General features: G+C 39.5%; 1 protein-coding gene and 1 long non-coding RNA gene across 3 annotated transcripts in view; one reads left to right on the top strand and one right to left on the bottom strand.

Moving 5' to 3' along the window:
* The window catches only part of LOC143996736 (dynein axonemal heavy chain 5-like), a 638,308-nt gene that overhangs the window by 18,764 nt on the left and 600,252 nt on the right, over positions 1-19,292 (bottom strand). For both annotated transcript variants that reach the window (XM_077491993.1, XM_077491994.1), the window contains exons 75-76: positions 4,119-4,327; positions 2,908-3,129 (exon numbers count right to left, since the gene is read on the bottom strand). In XM_077491993.1, the coding sequence (XP_077348119.1) occupies positions 2,908-3,129; positions 4,119-4,327 (431 nt within the window). The remainder of the gene's footprint in view (positions 1-2,907; positions 3,130-4,118; positions 4,328-19,292) is intronic.
* LOC143996740 (uncharacterized) overlaps positions 1-19,292 on the top strand; it is a 40,349-nt gene that overhangs the window by 18,861 nt on the left and 2,196 nt on the right. The gene's annotated exons all lie outside the window — the stretch shown is intronic.

Genomic DNA, 19,292 nt, shown 5'->3' with positions numbered 1-19,292 from the left:
GGCCTGTTAGTGGGCCCTGAGGACAGGGTTGATGACCACTGCATTAGTGTGATGGTCAGTGAGAAGATTGGTCCTTACACTTGTGGTCATTGGGAAGAATTACTTTATTTATTGGCATATAACACGCACAGGTGTATAACACGCACATTCATTTTAAGAGGGAAGTTTCAGGAAAAAACGTAAATTTTAAATAAGGCAGCTAAAATTGAAGTATTGGCGTATAACACGCACACGCTATTTGCACCCAATTTTCATGGTGAAAAGGTGAGTGTTATACGCCAATAAATACAGTACCTCCTTACAGATAGCTAAAAAGATCAATGGTGTTGGTGGGAACTTATCCGAGAGGCAGAAATTGCCCAATGCTGAAGGAACCCCTAGACACCTCTGGACAAACCCTGGTTGAGAATCACTGATCTAGGTGATTGTGTATTCACATCAGTTGTTCCAAGCCAACATTTGTTTTTATAATGTGCCTCCCTGAAAAGTTTATGGTTTTATGTAAATTCACATACCACACAAGCATGTCGACCTGGATGTATGTGTTATTTAAAAAAAAAGTACACTGCTGTTACCACATGATAACGTTTTTACATTCCCAGGAATGAAATCTGTGGCAGTGCCAAAAGTCTTCATTCCAGAAGCAGCTCAAAGCCTTAAAGATTGGCCTCAGGAAATGTCCCATGCCGCATGAAAAAGTTCCTTTTGCTCTATTTGTAGTCTTCATTACTTTTTCTTCTAATATGGGCTTTGACGCTTTATATTTATGTAAACAGAAAATTTTGATTTGCCCCAGGAAATGTTCTTAATAATACACATGCTACCAGAAAAGTTAATTTTGCTCTATGTGCAGTCTTTATTACTTTTTCACTTTAAAATGAATGGCATTATGTAGAAGCTATATCTTGATATAATAATGACTGTGGCATACCAGGGACTTTCTAAACCCCACAACATGACGGGTTTACATTTACAAGCTCCACAGTAAGATTGACTAGAGGGCAGTAAGAAAGATACATAAAAAGGAGTCAGGAGACGGCAAGACTCCAGAGTGGCGTCCAGAAGATTTTATTCACCCAGCACAAGCCTGCCTTGGTCTCTGGAGACCTTTATATAGCCATCAAGGTCTGCAGGGACCAGCACATTGCTGGGTACTGGCTGAATAAAAATCCCTTGAAATGACTCCCCAGAGACATGTTGTCAACGTATTCCTGCATGAAAACAGAGGGGGTCAGGCTCCTGAGCGTAAGGCGCATCTGAGAAAGGGATGTAAAATATTTCAAACTGCAAGACTCTATTGAGTAAAAGAAAATCTGTCATAGTAATTCTAACCATGGCACAGAATTACACCTGTATGAGTACAAGGATAGAAGATGGTGCAAATTAAATCATTTATTTTAAACAATAAAGCAGTGCAAACAGAATTGTAAAATGAAACTACAAATTAGGTTTCAGCCAAATCAATTAATATTGGATTCCTGACTGGTTGTTATGAGTTGCTGCATTTTGCCCATGCTTACTATTCTTTCCATTGCTTTATTGGGTGAGTAGAAATGACCAGTTTTAACTGTCTGATTTTACATAGGCTACTGAAGTCAATATCTGCAGTTACCAAACCATAATTTGCCTTATGCCCCATACACGCTGTCGGATTTTCTGACGGAAAATGTGCGATCGGATCATGTTGTTGGAAAATCTGACCACGTGTGGGCTTTTTTTGTCAGACTTTTTCTGTTTCTGTTTTGTCTCAAAAGTTTGAGAGCTGGTTCTAAAATTTTCCGACAACAAAATCCGATCTGACTTTTTCCAATCGTGTGTAGAGAATTTCAACGCACAAAGTGCCATGCATGCTCAGAAAAAAATTAGAGACGAAAACTATTGGCTACTGGCCTCTACGTAGTCCCGTCGTACGTTTTGTACGTTTCCTTGTTCAATTGGATTTTGGAACTATTGGATTTTCCGACAACTTTGTGCGACTGTGTGTATGCAAGACAAGTTTCGGCCAAAATCCGTCAGAAAAAAATCAGACAGATTTTGTGGTCGGAATGTCTGACCGCGTGTACAGGGCATTAAAGTGTTGGTTACCCCAGCATCTGATAAGTGAGTTTACAATAACTTTAACTCTGTTTCCATAGTTACACAATCAATAAACAGGCATTTTGCTAAGTGTATCAAACTATAAAAAAAATGGAAAACAGTTTATGTGCTAGGAAGTCCATACAGAATGTGGTAAACTTCCCTTGTCTTAGGAGGAATAAGACAAAAACATTTTACACAAATTTCATCAATATATATACCCATTTAAAGTGTTTCTATATTCCCAATTTTATATTTGCTCTATTAAAGTATAACTAAAAGCCACTTTTGGATAGAGATAGTTTTGGATAGAGTAGAGAGGGATTGGAACACCTGTCCGTTTTAATTGCTGCCCGTGTCCCTGTTAGGGAGATTTACTCTTTCTATTTGTCTTGTTTACCATTAACATTGAAAATGAAAGTAAATGAAAATCCTAAATATTGAGTTGTCCCCAGAAAAGTAAGAGGGGAAATCTTCCAATGGGGACATTAGTTCTGGTGAACTGGGGGGTCCCCAAGAAATACCCTTAATTTGCAGGGATTTCCTTTCACTTCCTGTTTGGCTATGGGACAGGAAGTGAAGGAAAATCTCAGCAAATCGACACAGATGGCAAAAAAAATAAAAAATCTGACAGGGGTTACTACCATTTCTTGCTCTATCCAAAGTGAAAAAAAAGTTTTGCCAATAGTCCTACTTTAACTTTACCTTTTTCAATATGCTTCTGCCTTGATGCCCAGATATGAGCCTACCTCATCTCCTGTACCTCTGTAACTGCAATATTTTAACCATATCTTCCTCCCTCCACCATACATACACACTGCATTGCCGTACCTTTGGCTGAGCTTCCATAAGCTTTGTGTTTCTACGATCCCAGCCAGCACCATCAAGAAACAATCCGTATATGTAGACTCCACCAATATCAGCTGGAGGAGGGGCATTGACATCTTCTTTCATCATTCTGGTGACATCATTATGTAAAATGACACTGTCTAAGGCCCAGCCTTTTGATAAATTCATGCGTGTTGTTTCTTGTCTCATGGCTGTCAGAAATCCCTGTTTAGGGGAAAAAGAATATGATGAAACAATTGCATTTTAACATACTGATCAAAAAGCAGACTGAGATGTATGGGAAATGGTTAAGACATAAAATGAATTCCACAGTATAAAATTTTTTTTGGAGGTGTTTTATAAATTGTCATAGAAACACTGTGGCACTATAAAGAACACTCATTATTTGATATAATCATGTCAATCGTTTGTTACAGAGTAAAAATACTCACAGAAAAAAATGTCCAAAAGTTTCAGACATTTTCGGGGTTATTTACGAAAGGCAAATCCAATTTGCACTGGAAGTGCAGTCGCTCTAAATCTAAGCCCTTGTACACACGGTCGGACATTCCGAAGGAAAATGTCCGATAGGACCATGTTGTCGGATAATCCGACTGTGTGTGGGCTCCATCGGACTTTTTCCGTCGGAATGTCCAACCAACAAGGTTTGAGAGCTGGATATAAAATTTTCCGACAACATGAACCGATCAGACTTTGTCCGACCGTTTGTAGAGAATTCCGATCGGACAAAGTGCCACGCGTGCTCAGATCAAATTACGAGACCAAAGCTATTGGCTACTAGCCTGAACGTAGTCCTGTTGTAATGAACGAACGTCATCACGTTCCCGAACGATCGGATTTTCCGACAACTTTGTCCGACAGTGTGTATGCAACACCAGTTTCGTACAAAATCTGTCGGAAAAAATCAGACGGATTTTGTGGTCGGAATGTCCAATCGTGTGTACAAGGGCTTAGGGGTAGATCTGAAATGAGTGGAAGCTCTGCTGATGTTATCATCCAATTATGTGCAAGCTAAAATGCTGTTTTTTTATTTTCCTTGCATGCCCCCCTCGGATCTGCAGCAACTTTAATTCCAAATGCACTTTCAGTGCACTTTCAAATGCACTTGCAGTGCAAAGTGGATTTGCCTTTAGTAAATAACCCTCATTATGGCTTATTTAAATGCTATAATTTAAAAGCAGTAAATACAGTACCTGTGGATTAAAGAATCCAGTCATCCAGAACTGATTGGGGCGCCCATCCAACAGCCAGCTCCTGAACTGCATATTTCTTTCCAGCAGTTCTGTAAACCAAAAACCTAAGGTGGCAGAATCCCAGGAAATCTTATACCAGAGCTTTGGGATTCTGGCATCATACATGTTATCTAAGGCATCTCGCAAATCTTCTGACATAATAATGGTACCTGAGGAAAAAAGAATAATACAACTTTAACATAAGCCATAGACAATAAATAAAATGCACATGAAACAGCAGGGAAAAAAAACAATTATTAGTAATACACTGCCAAAAACAATTATTAGTAACACACTGCCAGTGCCTATCATTCATTAGAACAAAGATTTGAAAATCCTGGGCAGAGACAGATTTACAAATTAAATAGGCATAAAAGAAATGCTATATCCAGAGCAACACTACTAAAAACTAGAAACTAAAAAAAATTCACACTGTAGCCAAAGTGATAATGTTTCATATTCTAGTAAATCCTTGCTCTGATCTATCAAAATGCCAGAAAACTGAACAGAAAGGTTTTATTTTGAAGCATAGAAAACATGTAATTCATGGCAATCCAGTTCTACAAGTGTTGAAGTAAGTGATGTTTGAGTGGTTGCAATTGGTTATAGCACACCTCTGTTATTATCACCCTCCAACTATAGGCCAAAGTCTACATAAACAGAACAGAAGAGATGTGCTGTAACCAATTGCAGCCACTCAAACATCATCTGGAAAAAACAGTATCCAAATACAGCACAAATCATGTGTAGGCCCCATCATATGTGTATATGCCTTTCATCAGGCACTCTGGAACCTCAAAAACCCAACAGAGTGCCGACCCAAATGTTGACTTTCTTGAAAAAAGTTTTAGGCTGACTTGCTCCTTTTCTACATTGCTACATTGATTTTTAGATGCTGCTGACAAACCAGTGGTGGGTCAAACAGAGTGGGACTAGTGTAGGCAAGCCCTGAACCTTCACAAAAAAATAGAGCGTTTATTATTAGAGCTTTCCAGGCTTTAGGTGCTGAGGAACAGAATACTGTATTTCATTTAGACATTTTTGGATATTCTGTTTTTAGAATAGGCTGCTTTATATCACATTGCTGAGACAATCTACCTGAACATATGTGAAGATCGGGGACAATCAGTCAGGGGAGGCAGAGCCTCAACTGCCATGAACATTAAAAAAAAAGAAAAACAAGCTTCGAGGGTCGTAGACTGAGGTCACAGAGACCCCAAATTTGAGGGTAGGTAGCCCAAGTCCTACCCCACCACTGGAAAAAATTGGGGCTCCTACGGCCTATAGTTCCAGAGATCTGGGGCTTCTTGTGAAGCCTGTCAGAAGCTACATACAGAGCAGGCAATTTAAATACAGGCTGTCACACTCTGTTTGCAGCAGGCAGATGTTGAGAGCACAGTGCCTCTCCTCACTTCTTGTCAGAGGCACTGAGCTCAACGGACAGCTTGGAGTCTTGGACCTATGGTAAAGTACCATTAGCCCCAGCTGTCTAATAAAAATTCTGCAGTGGAGGCACGCCTCTCACTGCAGTGTCATAGAGGGGGCATGTGTCTAAAAGACAAATGCTGCCTTCCAGCCCAGTCCTCTTAACAACAAGGAAAAAACATGGAAAGAGAAAGAAATGGGTGGGATTATTGCGGTGCTTTTAGAATAAAGAAATTATTTGATATAAAAATAGAAAAATATTTTATTAATTGTAATAATAAAAAGAAGGAGGAGATAATGAAATCTAAATTTTGAAATCGCAAATAACAATACTAATACATTCAAATACATTACAAATGACCACAGTCCGTCAATTAATTCAAATAAAAGAATTCTTGGCTGTTCTGATGGAATCCCGACATGTTTCGCCTACACAGAGGCTTCTTCAGGGAAGCCAATAATTGACAAGAGGTATTTTAAAAACAAGAAAAGGGAGAAATTCACTGTAAACAAAATACAACAGATTTAGTGAATTGGATCTTAAACATGAAAAGCAATCTCACACAGTTAAGAGGAAGAATGAGAATCTGCTACTGTTGAAAAAAAGTAGTTATAATCAAGTTAAATCATATATTATTATGCTATATGTTACAAGATAATAATTTATTACTTATCTATTTACTGTAAAATTACTGTTTTAAAGTTATAACCTCTAAACTTCAGTACTTTGTTCATTAATCCACCTGCCTGTGTACAGTTTTTGAAAATATAGTAAATTACTATAAAAACAATATGTAATAATTATTTGTATATTACTTATGGTAATTAACCCCTTGCCACCCAGGCAAATTCTGACACTTCTCTCCTTCATGTAATAATCATCATTTTGTTGCTAGAAAATTACTCAGAACCCTCAAACATTATATATACATTATATATATATATATATATATATATATATATATATATATATATATATATATATATATAATATTGCTTTAGCAGAAACCCTAGGGAATAAAATGGTGGTTGTTGCAACTTTTTATGGTAAACAGTATTTGTGCAGCAATTTTTCTGTTTGTTCTGTTTCGTGAGTATAAAAAACACTAAAGATAACCCGATTTTTTTGTATAATGCGAAAGATGATGTTACTCCAAGTAAATATATACATAACATGTCATTCTTTAAAATTGAGCACACTCATGGAATGGCACCAAACTTCAGTACTTAAAAATGTCCATAGGCGACGCTTGAAATTTTTTTACAGGTTACATGTTTAGAGTTACAGAGGAGGTCTAAAGCCAGAATTATTGCTCTCACTCTATGTAACCTGTGTGTATCTGGCTCTGATACTAGCCAGTGACTCACCAGCCACTGACCTCACCGCACGTCCCTGGTGAAGATATTTATAAAACATGCACTGATGATGGATGGGAATAAGAAGCACACAAATCCTCTAAACAGTGTATAAAAAAATAAAATAAAAATAAAACCTTCATATTGTTATTATACAACCAAAAAAAACATCAATTATACGGTGTTTATGGCATAGACATTTGCACTGGTACAACTCCATAACAGACATTCACCTTACAAAAGATCACATATCATCCGTGGGTGTTGACATGTGACTTACAAGCAGAAATACTTTGATAAAAATAAATGGAGGATTTATGACTATATGGGCTGTCTTCCAAGCATAAAAATCCTAGCGTGACTCCAGTAAGTTACAGCTAAGTATTGCAGCAGATCAATAGACTTGCACTCTTCTGAAAATAACAGTCTTCTAGTACAGGGGATATGTCCTAGATTCCAGCGAACCCTGCCTACTATGAGAAGTATCTGCTTTATATGGCAGACTGCACAACCCAGAACTCCTAATTGTAAGGATTGCAAAGAATCCAAGATAGTTTTCATATGTAAACACAAGAATACAGTATTACCAAATACATAAGTATTCTTTACTAAACAAGCACAGGCGATAAGGTTGTGAAATGTACATGTTTAGAAAAGCATTATCGCACATATAGCCATTGAAGACATTCCGGGATGTAGAAAGGCAATACAATGTGACATTTTACCACAAAAGTCATTATAAGCAAGAATGATAAAGAGACTTGCCCAAAGAATGCTATACAAGGACACTTCTGCTAATAGTATTACATTGTAGAGCTTCACAATTAATCGTTAAAAAATTGTGATCTTGATTCACCCCCCTGACGATCTCTATTGCAGAGTTTACTGATTCTTTCATATAACAAGTGGAGAGACTTATCTGCTCACTCAGCTGTCAAAAGAAAACATCTGGGCAGTCTGTCAAGTTTTTAACATGAAACATTGTAAGTAACTCTTCCTTCCTAGATCAAAGGGATAAACTTTTGTGTAAAGAAAAAATCCTTGCAGTCTTCCAAGTTTTTAACAACCTGTAAATGCAGGAAGTTTAATCACTTAAAGTCTAAATCTTTTTCTGACACTTGTTTCTTAAGTTAAAATCAATAGTTTTTGCTAGAAAATTACTTGGAACCCCCAAACACTATATATATTTTAGCAGAGAACCTAGGGAGTAAAATGTCAGTTGCTTCAGTACAAAACATCCCTATAAATGTAACTTCTTACTTTGTGATTGGCTCACTGATTACCCAGAATTCAAATTTTAGGCACCCTTTGCTATGGGAATTTCATTTTTGAAGAGATACTCTCCAAGAGTAAATTCACTTCTAAAGGGATTAAGGCACTGCAGGTTTTGATTATAATAAATCAGTCCCTACCATTCAGAATCAGTATCCAAAGGATATGGTGAAATAAACACCTATTTCCTCAAGGCAGCAAAAGGTAAGAATCTGCTAAAAAGTTTTGTTTTTTTCATTAAAAAAAAAGTGAAGTTATTCTTTAAAAATAGGGAATATTACTCTTAAACTGGACTTTGTGTAGATCAAAATATTAAGTTATGTGTTAGTTAAACCATAACCCCCATTTTCTACCCCCCGATTTTGATATCTTACTGCTGATGTCTTAACTTACTGCCCAGATAGAGTCCCTTTGTAGGGGACTCCTTTTTTTTCCTTCTTTGCACTATGCCTGCTTTGTTATCTCCCCTGCCTGTCCTCAGAGGCCTGCCCTATTAAACTGTACTGCCTAAATCCACATGGCAAGGCATGGGACCCTACTATTGTAACATTTTTTTTTCAACTGTTCTTTACAATGCATCATTGGCTAATAGTATATAATATGAACCTCTCTGGTGTGCTTTTTTTGACTAGCTTGACAAATGTACAACAATTTACACATTGGTAAACCTCAATAAAATATTTGAACCAGAAAAAACAATAAAAAAAAAATTCCATAACCAAATACATTTTTAAATACTAATTATTTAACAAAAAGCTGCGCTAAAATTGATATTTGTGAAACATAAAAATTATACCATATTATAACAATATATAATTCAAAAAATGTGTATATGCAAAACTTAGTCCGTATCACCATCTACACACAAAAAAAATCCATATCGTATGAAAAAAAGTATATATATTCTTTTTTGATTGTAGTCTCCCCGTGCAACACACTACACCAGTAAAGAAAAGGTGTCCTCCAAGATACAGAGACAGAATTCCACCACCGATATTAATGCCGCTTACCAGCTAGACTGGTCCCATCACAGAGACCAGATATGGCGACCACAAAAGACTACTCCTTCTGCACACAAACCACCGGGAGGATGAATCTCAGTTGTTTGGAAAGGTCCTACGGCCACACCACTCATTGCCCGTCACATACAGAGACAAGAAAGGTCGCCATAGTGTAATAAATTCTTACGTTTAATATATGTATAAAAAGATTGCACTTACATCCAATAGGAATAACAATTCGCTGTATTACAAAAAAATTTGCCGGCCGGCTTCATAAACGCTGCCCGTCGCTTCCGGGTTCAGCGTGGAACGCGGTGACGTCAATACGCCACTCCTCCCTACGCCGTTTCGTCAAAGATAACGTCTTCCAGGGGCACATTTTTAAATACAGTTTCACAGGTCTTTGTGTAGACTCTGGTGCAAGATAGTTCTATTTACTGTAATGCCCTGTACACATGAGCGGATTTTCTGTCGAAAAAACTTGGATGGTTTTTCTGATGGAATTCCACTCAAGCTTGAATTGCATACACACGGTCACACGAAAGTACCCTGAACTTTCAACCCTCAAGAACACAGTGACGTACAACACTACGACAAGCCAAGAGAATGAAGTTGACATGCGTCAAATTGTTTCCGAGCACGCGTAGGAATTTTGCACATCAGAATTTGTATAGACGATCGGAATTTCCGATCAGAACTTTTTCAGACCGAAAAATAGACAACCTGCTCCCAATCTTTTTCTGGCTGGAATTCTGCCAGCAAAAGTCCAATGGAGCATACACACGGTCGTAATTTCTGTCCAAAAGCTCACATCCGACTTTTGCTGACAGAATTTCTGATTGTGTGTATTTAGTGGCATATCTGTATCCACGGCCCTAGTGATAGGTTTTTCCAAATGGAATCCCTAGGACATAGATGCCAATATGTGAGCAAACTACATTAAAACTAAAATATTCTACTGGGTGGACATTTTTAGTTGAATATAAACTTTATTTATCCCACCCCTGTTGTTATGCAGAAAGCAATATAATGTGAATTAGCAAACATATTTGCTCTTATGATAAATCTGCATTTTCTGTTCAATGAACTTGCTGTATGCAGCAGTCAAGGCCATGGCAGGCTATAGTATCTACAACCTAACTTGAAGGGCATTCTTGCACAAGGTTTAGGGTCTACTGCCGCATTTCCCAAATAATGTTCACTCGTGTGTGCAGCCAGGTCTAACAGCCTGAGATCATGCCCGAACCCAATTATAACCTCTGGCAATCATGTGATAAAGCAGTGTAAAGGTTTGTGTTTAAGGGCACTTATTTACAACAGAACAACTTTGCTCCCCTTAAAAGTCAACTGAAATGTAAAAGCAGCTTAGAATGAAGTCAAATGCAAGTCAAAATCACTTTTGAAGGATATTTGAAACATCTCAGACTGACCCTGAATACAAGCTGAATGCTCCTAAATGCATGATAACCTGTCCATCTAGACACACCTCAATGAATACACTGCTATCTATTACAAATGTGCAGTGGTGAGCCACTAGTAAAATCCATATATTTTCAAACCACATTACAAACCTTCATTAGTGCTTCAAATCATAATTGTTGGCCATGACCATACCATACATGATTTATACAGTCTGCAAAAAGAATATCATCTTTACCTTATAATATGGTATAATAAAATAAAACCACATAATAAACCAAAAAGTTTATTTTATTAGACAATAGTCATTATGCAGAAAATGTATACTCTGCTTATTGTTTTACTGCTCAGTCTTTACAGGAGTTAGAGGGAACACTGTGAAGATTCTGGTAAGAATTTGGATATGTATATTTGCATTGCACAGTAGCATCCAGAGGCACCAACTGTACCAAAGCTAAAAGTAAGTGTGAATGAAATACATTTATACAGATTCATTTTAAACCTACTTTTATCGTTTGACCTTCATAGCCATGCACAGAATTATAGCTTTCTACATAGATACATCTGTTAGCTGCTGAGCTACATTTGGAGCAACTGAGAATTCTGTCACTACAGCTATCTGTCAATGCCTGCAGCCTGAGTCAGTGCTATGGAATGGAACAGCTCAATGCAATTGAAAATGACTAAAGACGAAGGCAAGGAACCTTCAACCCTGGCCAGAGTTCATCCAATATGTTCTTAGAAGCCTGTGTGACGAATAAAGCCCTCTCATTTAATTATTTGTTATTATATTATATTATTATTATTTTTGGACACAGAAATACCCATAGACACTGGTCTCCAAAATCCAGTCATGTATTTTCAAAGTTAGAAATAAAGGCATTCAGACAAGCACATTCAGATAAGAATTACAGTAATTATTCATGGATGCTTCCAAGAAGTATTCAAAATAAAAAGAATGATCAGTACACACATCGGAAATTCCGCCAGCAAAAGTCCGATGAGAGCTTTTGGTCGGAAAATGCGATCGTGTGTATGCTCCATCAGACTTTTGCTGGCGGAATTTCGGCCAGCAAAAGATTGAGAGCATGTTCTCAATTTTTCGGTTGGAAAAAGTTCCAAGCGGAAATTCAGATCGTCTGTACAAATTCCAACGTGCAAAATTCCTACGCATGCTCGTAAAACAATTAGACGCATGCTCGGGAGCATTGAACTTATTTTTCTCGGCTCATCGTAGTGTTGTACGTCACTGCGTTCTTGATGGTCTCCAAACCTGAACCCTATTGAGCACCATCCACCAGTTCCGTAATGTCATCATGGAGGAGTGGAAGAGGACACCAGTGGCAACCTGTGAAGCTCTGGTGAACTTAATGCCCAAAAGGGTTAAGGCAGTGCTGGAAAATAATGGTGACCATGCAAAATATTGACACTTTGAGCCACATTTCACTTAGGGGTGTACTCACTTTTGTTGCCAGCGGTTTAGACATTAATGGCTATGTGATGAGTTATTTTGAGGGGACAGTAAATTTACACTGTTATACAAGCTGTACGCTCACTACTTTACATTGTAGCAAAGTGTAATTTCTTCAGTGTTGTCACGTGAAAAGATATAATAAAATATTTACAAAAATGTGAGGGGTGTACTCACTTTTGTGAGATGTATACCAAAAGTCAACTGGTTCCTGCTGTGTATCAGGCTTAAGATGCTGCAGAAAGGACAGCGCTGGACTCCATGGACCAGTACATATATGTTTCTTAAAAGTCAAACTAATTGTAGAAACTGACTTTTAATCCTTTACAACCCAAGTGAAGTTTAATCCTTTAGTCCATTGAAAGAATAAATGTAATCATTTTTGAATTATATTGTGTTTTTGTAATTCTGCTATAATATACAGTAAAATATTATAAGATTGGGGGGTACAATACCATTTTTGGGAAGACTGCCCCATTCAATGGGGCAGATTTACTAAAGGCTGTGCACTTTGCAAGTGCAGCTGCACTAATTTTCCCCAGAGCTTAGTAAACGTAGAGCCGATTGCATCCTGAATTCACCAATGTTAGATCAAACAAGTAAAATATCTTTTTTGAAAACTTTTTCTTTTTTACACTGTAACATAGAGGAAAAGTATGTCACAGCATCCCAATAGTTTGCAAACAAATATAATTTGCTTTGGTTTACTCTAAAGTTTATAAGAATTAAAAGAAAAAGAGATGCCATCTGCCACCTAGCAGGCCAGTTGTCTGGTATCTTGGCATCTTTTAGATTACTAAGAAAATCTACAGATTACCATATGCTCGAGCTGTCCTGTAGTCAACATTTCCCTGCCCGGCTTCATCTAATCCTTCTAAGCTTTCAGCGTAGGAGGTGAAGGAATGAACAGATCCTCTCCTGTTGAGCTCTTTACTTTCTGCATTAGTCAGTGTCAGGTCCCAGGCATGCTGCCTTCATTCAATTCAAGGCCAACAGTTTGATTCAAACTAGCAATACATTTCTGAAAATAAGTAAAACTTTGCATCTCCATGCGATTCAAACTTTGAAGAATACAACCATGTAATGATAAAAAAAAAAAATATAAGAAACAGTATGATAATATTTTTCCTCTACTATTCCAAAGCACATTTTTAGGACCAAAATTGGGCAAGACGAGATTCTGTGTTTGAACTGTTCCTATACATTTTTTGGTCTCAAGTGATATTGTTGTGTACCAGTGTGCATTTGTTCAAAGCATTTAGAATTAATATTGATTACTTGCAGACCCTAAAATACATATATACACTATATTGTTAAAAGTATTGGGACACCTGCCTTTACCCCAGGGATATGCAACTAGCGGACCTCCAGCTGTTGCAAAACTACAAGTCCCATCATGCTCTGCCTCTGGGTGTCCTGCTATGCTTCATGGGACTGCAACAGCCGGAGGTCTGCTAATTGCATATCCATGTTTTACACGCACATGAACTTGAATGGCATCCCAGTCTTAGTCCATATGGTTCAATATTGAGTTGGCCCACCTTTTGCAGCTATAACAGCTTCAGCTCTTCTGGGAAGGAGGTCCACAAGGTTTAGGAGTGTGTCTATGGGAATGTTTGACCATTCTTCCAGAAGCGCATTTGTAGGGTTAGGCACTGATATTGGACGAGAAGGCCTGGCTCCCAGTACACAAACTTGGGAGCATGAAATTGTTCAAAATGTCTTGGTATGCTGAAGCCTTAAGTGTTCCCTTCAGTGGAACTAAGGGGCCAAGCAAAACCCCTGAAAGGCAACCCCCACACCATAACCCCCCCTCCGCGAAATGACTTGGACCAGTGCACAAAGCAAGGTCCATAAAGACATGGATGAGCGAGTTTGAGGTGGAGGAACTTGATTGGCCTGCACAGAGTCCTGACCTCAACCTGACAGAACACCTTTGGGATGAATTAGAGTGGAGACTGCAAGCCAGGCCTTCCTGTCCACAAATGGTTGACCTCACAAATGCGCTTCTGGAAAGATGGCCAACCATGAACACATTCCTAAACCTTGTGGACAGCCTTCCCAGAAGAGTTGAAGCTGTTATAGCTGCAAAGGGTGGGTCAACTCAATATGTAGAAAAGGCAATAAAATAAGAGATGAATAAAAATCACTCAGCAAATATTGCAGCAGAGCTTAGTTGAGTCCGTCCATTTAAGTAGACCCCCAAATAAAAATAAAATATGAAGAATATATATTAAATATATTAAAAAATATATTCAAAAATATTCAAAAATAGTCCTGCAGAGTTCTAAAAAGCAAAGGAGAGGTAAACAAGTGGCTTGGGTGTAAAAAAGAGAGAGTCCTTGCTTCCCCTTTAACTGCATCTTGCATCAGAATCCACCACGTGAATCACCAGAGATCCCCTAATGGGAATACACTCACCGGATAAAGATCAAATATAGGTCTTTGCCCTTGTACACATGGTCGGACATTTCGACAACCAAATCCGTCGGATTTTCTCCGACGAATTTTGTCCGAAACTGTTGCATACACACAGTCGGACAAAGTTGTCAGAATATCCGATCGTACTTAACGTGATGACGTTATTTCGTTACGACGGGACTACATTTAGGCTAGTACCCAATAGCTTTGGTCTAGGAATTTGATCTGAGCATGCGTTGCACTTTGTCTGATCAGAATTCTCTACACATGATCGAGCATGTTGTCAGAAAATTTTATAGACAAGCTGGAAAACTTGGTCCGTCGGATACTCTGATGGAAACAGTCCGATGGAGCCCACACACTGTTGGATTATCCGACAACAAGGTCCTATCGGACATTGTCCATCTGAATATCCGACCGTGTGTAGAAGGGCTTTGAGTTTATGGATTTTTTCTTTCTCCACCTTTTTCCCTGCTATTCTCCATTTTCACCCCCAGGTGTCAGCTCAGAATGGGATGGGTATCGGAAATATATAAAAACAAAGGGACATCTGCATAGTGTAATCCTGTTTGCTTTATTCACTAAAACAACCCCCCTATCCATCACATTATGCGTAGCATAAACATATCTTTTTAAGAGCATATATAGAATAAAGTGCACTGTGCCTTTTAGTAGGTTCCGGCGGCTGGAAGACTCGGAGACCTCCGCTGTCAGGCTCTCAGAAGAAGTCAGTGTATGACGAAACGTCAGGGACGTGGCCTACCGGAAGTGACGATTGCGCCTCAGGACGAGCGTTCCAGCTGCTGTGATTTCCAGGAAATCATCCGCATTATACACAGGTCTCGGAGTCTTCTGGCCGCCGGAGTAACTTTATAGCAAAAAAAATGAACTTTAACCAGTTCCCGACTGGCGCACGCCGATGTACGTCGGCAGAATGGCACGGGCAGGCATATTGGCGTACAGGTACGTCCATTTTTATATGCCGCCCTGCCATCACGTGCGTGCCACCGGTGGCGTGCTCGCGTGCCGGTCGGGCCCCCATGAGTCCGGTCGCGGGTCCCGCGGACTTGATCGCCATGGGGATACCCGTGATTGTCTCACGGGGTGGCTGAACGGGGAGATGCCATTGTAAACAGCATCTCCCCTTTCTGCCTAGCAACAAGTGACGCTGATCTCTGCTCCATGTGATTGGAGCAGAGATCAGTGTTCACTAACACAAAGCCCAGTCCCCCACAGTTAGTAACACGCCCCTAGGAACACTTAACCTCTACACTGCCACCCCCCGATTAACCCCTTCACTGCCAGTGTCATTTACACAGGAATCAATGCATTTGTATAGCACTGATTGCTGTATAAATGACAATGGTCCCAAAATGTGCCAAAAATGTCTGATGAGTCCGCCATAATGTTGCAGTCACAATAAAAATCGCTGATCGCCGCCATTACTAGTAAAAAAAAATTATTCATAAAAATGCCATAAAACTATCCCCTATTTTGTAAACGCTATAACTTTTGCGCAAATTGCGATTTTGCGATTTTTTTAAACAAAAATATGTAGAAGAATACGTATAGGCCTAAACTGAGGGAAAACATTTTTTTTATATATTTTTGGGGGATATTTATTATAACAAAGAGTAAAAAATGCATTTTTTTCAAAATTGTCGCTCTATTTTTGTTTATAGCGCAAAAAATAAAAACCGCAGGGGTGATCAATAATCATCAAAAGAAAGCTCTATTTGTGGGAAAAAAAGGACGTCAATTTTGTTTGGGAGCCACGTCGCACGACCGCCCAATTGTCAGTTAAAGCGACGCAGTGCCGAATAGCAAAAAGTAGTCTGGTCTTAAGCCAGCAAAATGGTCCGGTCTGAAAGTGGTTAACTTGTAAGCAACAAATGTCAGAAATAGGCTTAGGCATGAAAGGGTTAATCATTGACCTTAGCAAGTACACCAAGCAAGAGCCTATGGAGCTCTAGCAAAGTAAGAAAAGCAAGACTGTACACAAAGAAACAAGCAATTGGGTTAAAGTAGTAGTACAGCAGACTGAATTATAACAGATAATCCTTAGTGAAGTTTTCTAAAACTTCTGGACTTGTCAAACAAAAACAGTCAAAGTGCTATTAAAAAGTAATACTGTATTAAAATGTACCACAACTACATCAAGCCAAACAAAATTAACCATTGTTAAGCAACAACAATCTGAAAAAAAACAACAAACATTCAGCATTACAAGTGCAGAGAACTAAGTGCCTACCTTTTGAGCACAGTGTGCCGAAAAATGTTTTCAAATAAATTGAGTGTACCGATTTTATAACAAAAAAATGTCAACTTCACACCCTCAATCACGAAAAAGATTTTTTATAAAGTAAATGCTGTAAACTACTTTAGTAATGCAAAATTAACATGCTTAGATCAGCCCTAATTCATGCACCATCACATCTCGGATCACTGTCCCCCCTGCACATCTGCCCCACCACGCTAACCCCCTGTACATCTGCCACACCACTGTACCCCACTGCTATTCTGTCCCACCACTGTAACCTCCTGCTCATCTGCCCCACCAATGTCCCCCCTTTCTCATCTGCCCCACCACTGCACCTCCATGCACATCTGCTCCACCACTGAACCATCTTCTCATCTGTCCTAACACTGAACTTATTTGCTCATCTGCCCCACGACTGTACTGTACCTCTTGCACATTTGCTCCACCGCCGTATCCCCATGCTCTTCTGTCTCACTACTGAATCACCTTCTCATCTGTCATCTGCCGTACCACTGTAACCCCCTTTCTCATCTGCCCCACCAATGTACCTCCTGCACATTTGTCTCACCTCTGTTCCCCCCTACTCTTCTGCCCCACCTCTGTTCCCACATGCTCTCCCGCCCAACCACTGTAACCCCCTGCTCATCTGTCCCACCAATAAACCTCCTTTCACATCTGCCCCACTGCTCTACCACCCTGCTTTTCTGCCCCAACACTGTACCCCCTGCTCTTCTGTCCCACTGCTGCACCCCTTCTCATCTCTGCCACCACTGTACCTCCCTGCAAATTTGCCCCCTTGCTGTACCCTCCTGCTCTTCTGTTCCAACTCTGAACCCCTCCTGCTTATTTTCCCCACCGCTGTTCCCCTTGCTCATCTGCTCCACCACTGTGCTGTCTTTTCACCTATGATATGTGTGATATGCAGAGTGGTAAAAGGAACCAGAGATGAGACACATCTACCTGTCCTGGCACACTCATCCTGCTGATCCACCTCTCGCATCCAGCCCACGTGCTTTTATGTGATGTATGTGATGTCACATACAAGCATAAAGGATTGATGCGCAATTATGAACTCAGGTCAGGGGCATTTTCTGAAAGCAGTGTGCCTGTGTGCAGGATCATAAGTTCAGCCACCGCAGCTGAGAAAAAGTGGTTGGGTGTAATTTTCATTGTGCTGAAAACTGGCTGTGGCTTAAAGGGACACAGAGTGCCGGGGTTCATTAGTGAGTGAAAGGTTCAGGAATAATTTCAACAAAGTTCCCAGAAGCTCAACAGTAATTCCACAAACTGTCACCTGATTTTGTTTTTTTTCTCTGAGATTGGTAGTGGCAAACACGCTAGTCATCTTCCTCCAGATGGTGGACGGGGCTAGCAGGACTGTGATTGGCTTTAGCAATGGCCAAGACAGTCCTCCTCCTCCTGGAAACAGGTACCGCCCTCCCATCCTGTACAATGTGTGGGGTGCACAGTGCAGGTGCGGGGTGGGAAATTCTGAAATTGGAATGCATTAGTGTCTTGCTAACACTTTCCTGCACTGCTCTGCTGATGGGGAGGGAGTCGAGTGCCGGCAAAAGAGGCTTTGCATGCCACTTGCTCTGCACCCATGCCGGGGGTTGCCAACCCCTGGTATACAGATTTACCTCTACACCGGCTCTTCCTCCTCACTTGTTAATATAAAATTCAGCAGTTCAATTCAAGTGTATTCTGAAAAGTAGCAAGCAGAAGTATGCATTGACACAAAAACACCTATAACCCCTTTGTCTGCACATAATCTAGAAGAATAACATTACAGAGGAAACGAATATGTTTAATTTTAAAACAGCTTACACATTTTAATTGTTATACTTAGAAAAGTATTATCAAGGAAATAAATGCACGAAAAAAGATAACTGCAAATTGAAAGAAAGTGAAAATATCAGCAATCTGTATATAAACACTTTATTAGCTTTACATTTTAGACCAGTTTTTTTTTCAGTAAATAGGGGTCTGCAAACTTGTGCAATCATTACTATCTAAGAATAAAAGGAACTGAGATGTTAAAGAGTCTCCTTCTCCAGACCATGCATTGCAACATAAGCCTTCCCATAATAGTGTATGTGCATTTAACATTTATAATGCATGTTATTTACCTGTATAAGCTTCCCTTGTGTACATATTCAAAAGATCCCTGAGCCTGGTGCTGGGCACCGTCATCTCGAATGTGAAGTCAGAAGACCCAGATTGGTAATTCGTGCCTCTGCCTCTGAGTGTCATGCTTCTGGCTGTCAGAGTAATGATATGCCTCATGGGACATGTTGTTCTGCAACAGCTGGAGGGCAACAGTTTGCGTATCCCTACTCTATAGTATTTCCCTTCAATTCTTCCCCGACAGCTCCATAAAATGTTACATATAGGAGGAGCAGAGATGCTGTGCCAGTGATTAGAAACTCCCAGAAAGGGAAATGAGTAAAGTTACAACAGAATATTACTTAGTATCCAGTCCATCATAAGACCAGGACTGCCTAGGTTAC

Source organism: Lithobates pipiens, unplaced genomic scaffold, assembly GCF_037356315.1.
Source record: "Lithobates pipiens isolate NorthernLeopardFrog02 unplaced genomic scaffold, aLitPip1_a1.2 Scaffold_19, whole genome shotgun sequence".
Lineage (NCBI taxonomy): Eukaryota > Metazoa > Chordata > Amphibia > Anura > Ranidae > Lithobates > Lithobates pipiens.
The sequence above is the reverse complement of the archived record's forward strand: the minus strand, read 5'-3'. Positions and strand labels throughout refer to the sequence as shown.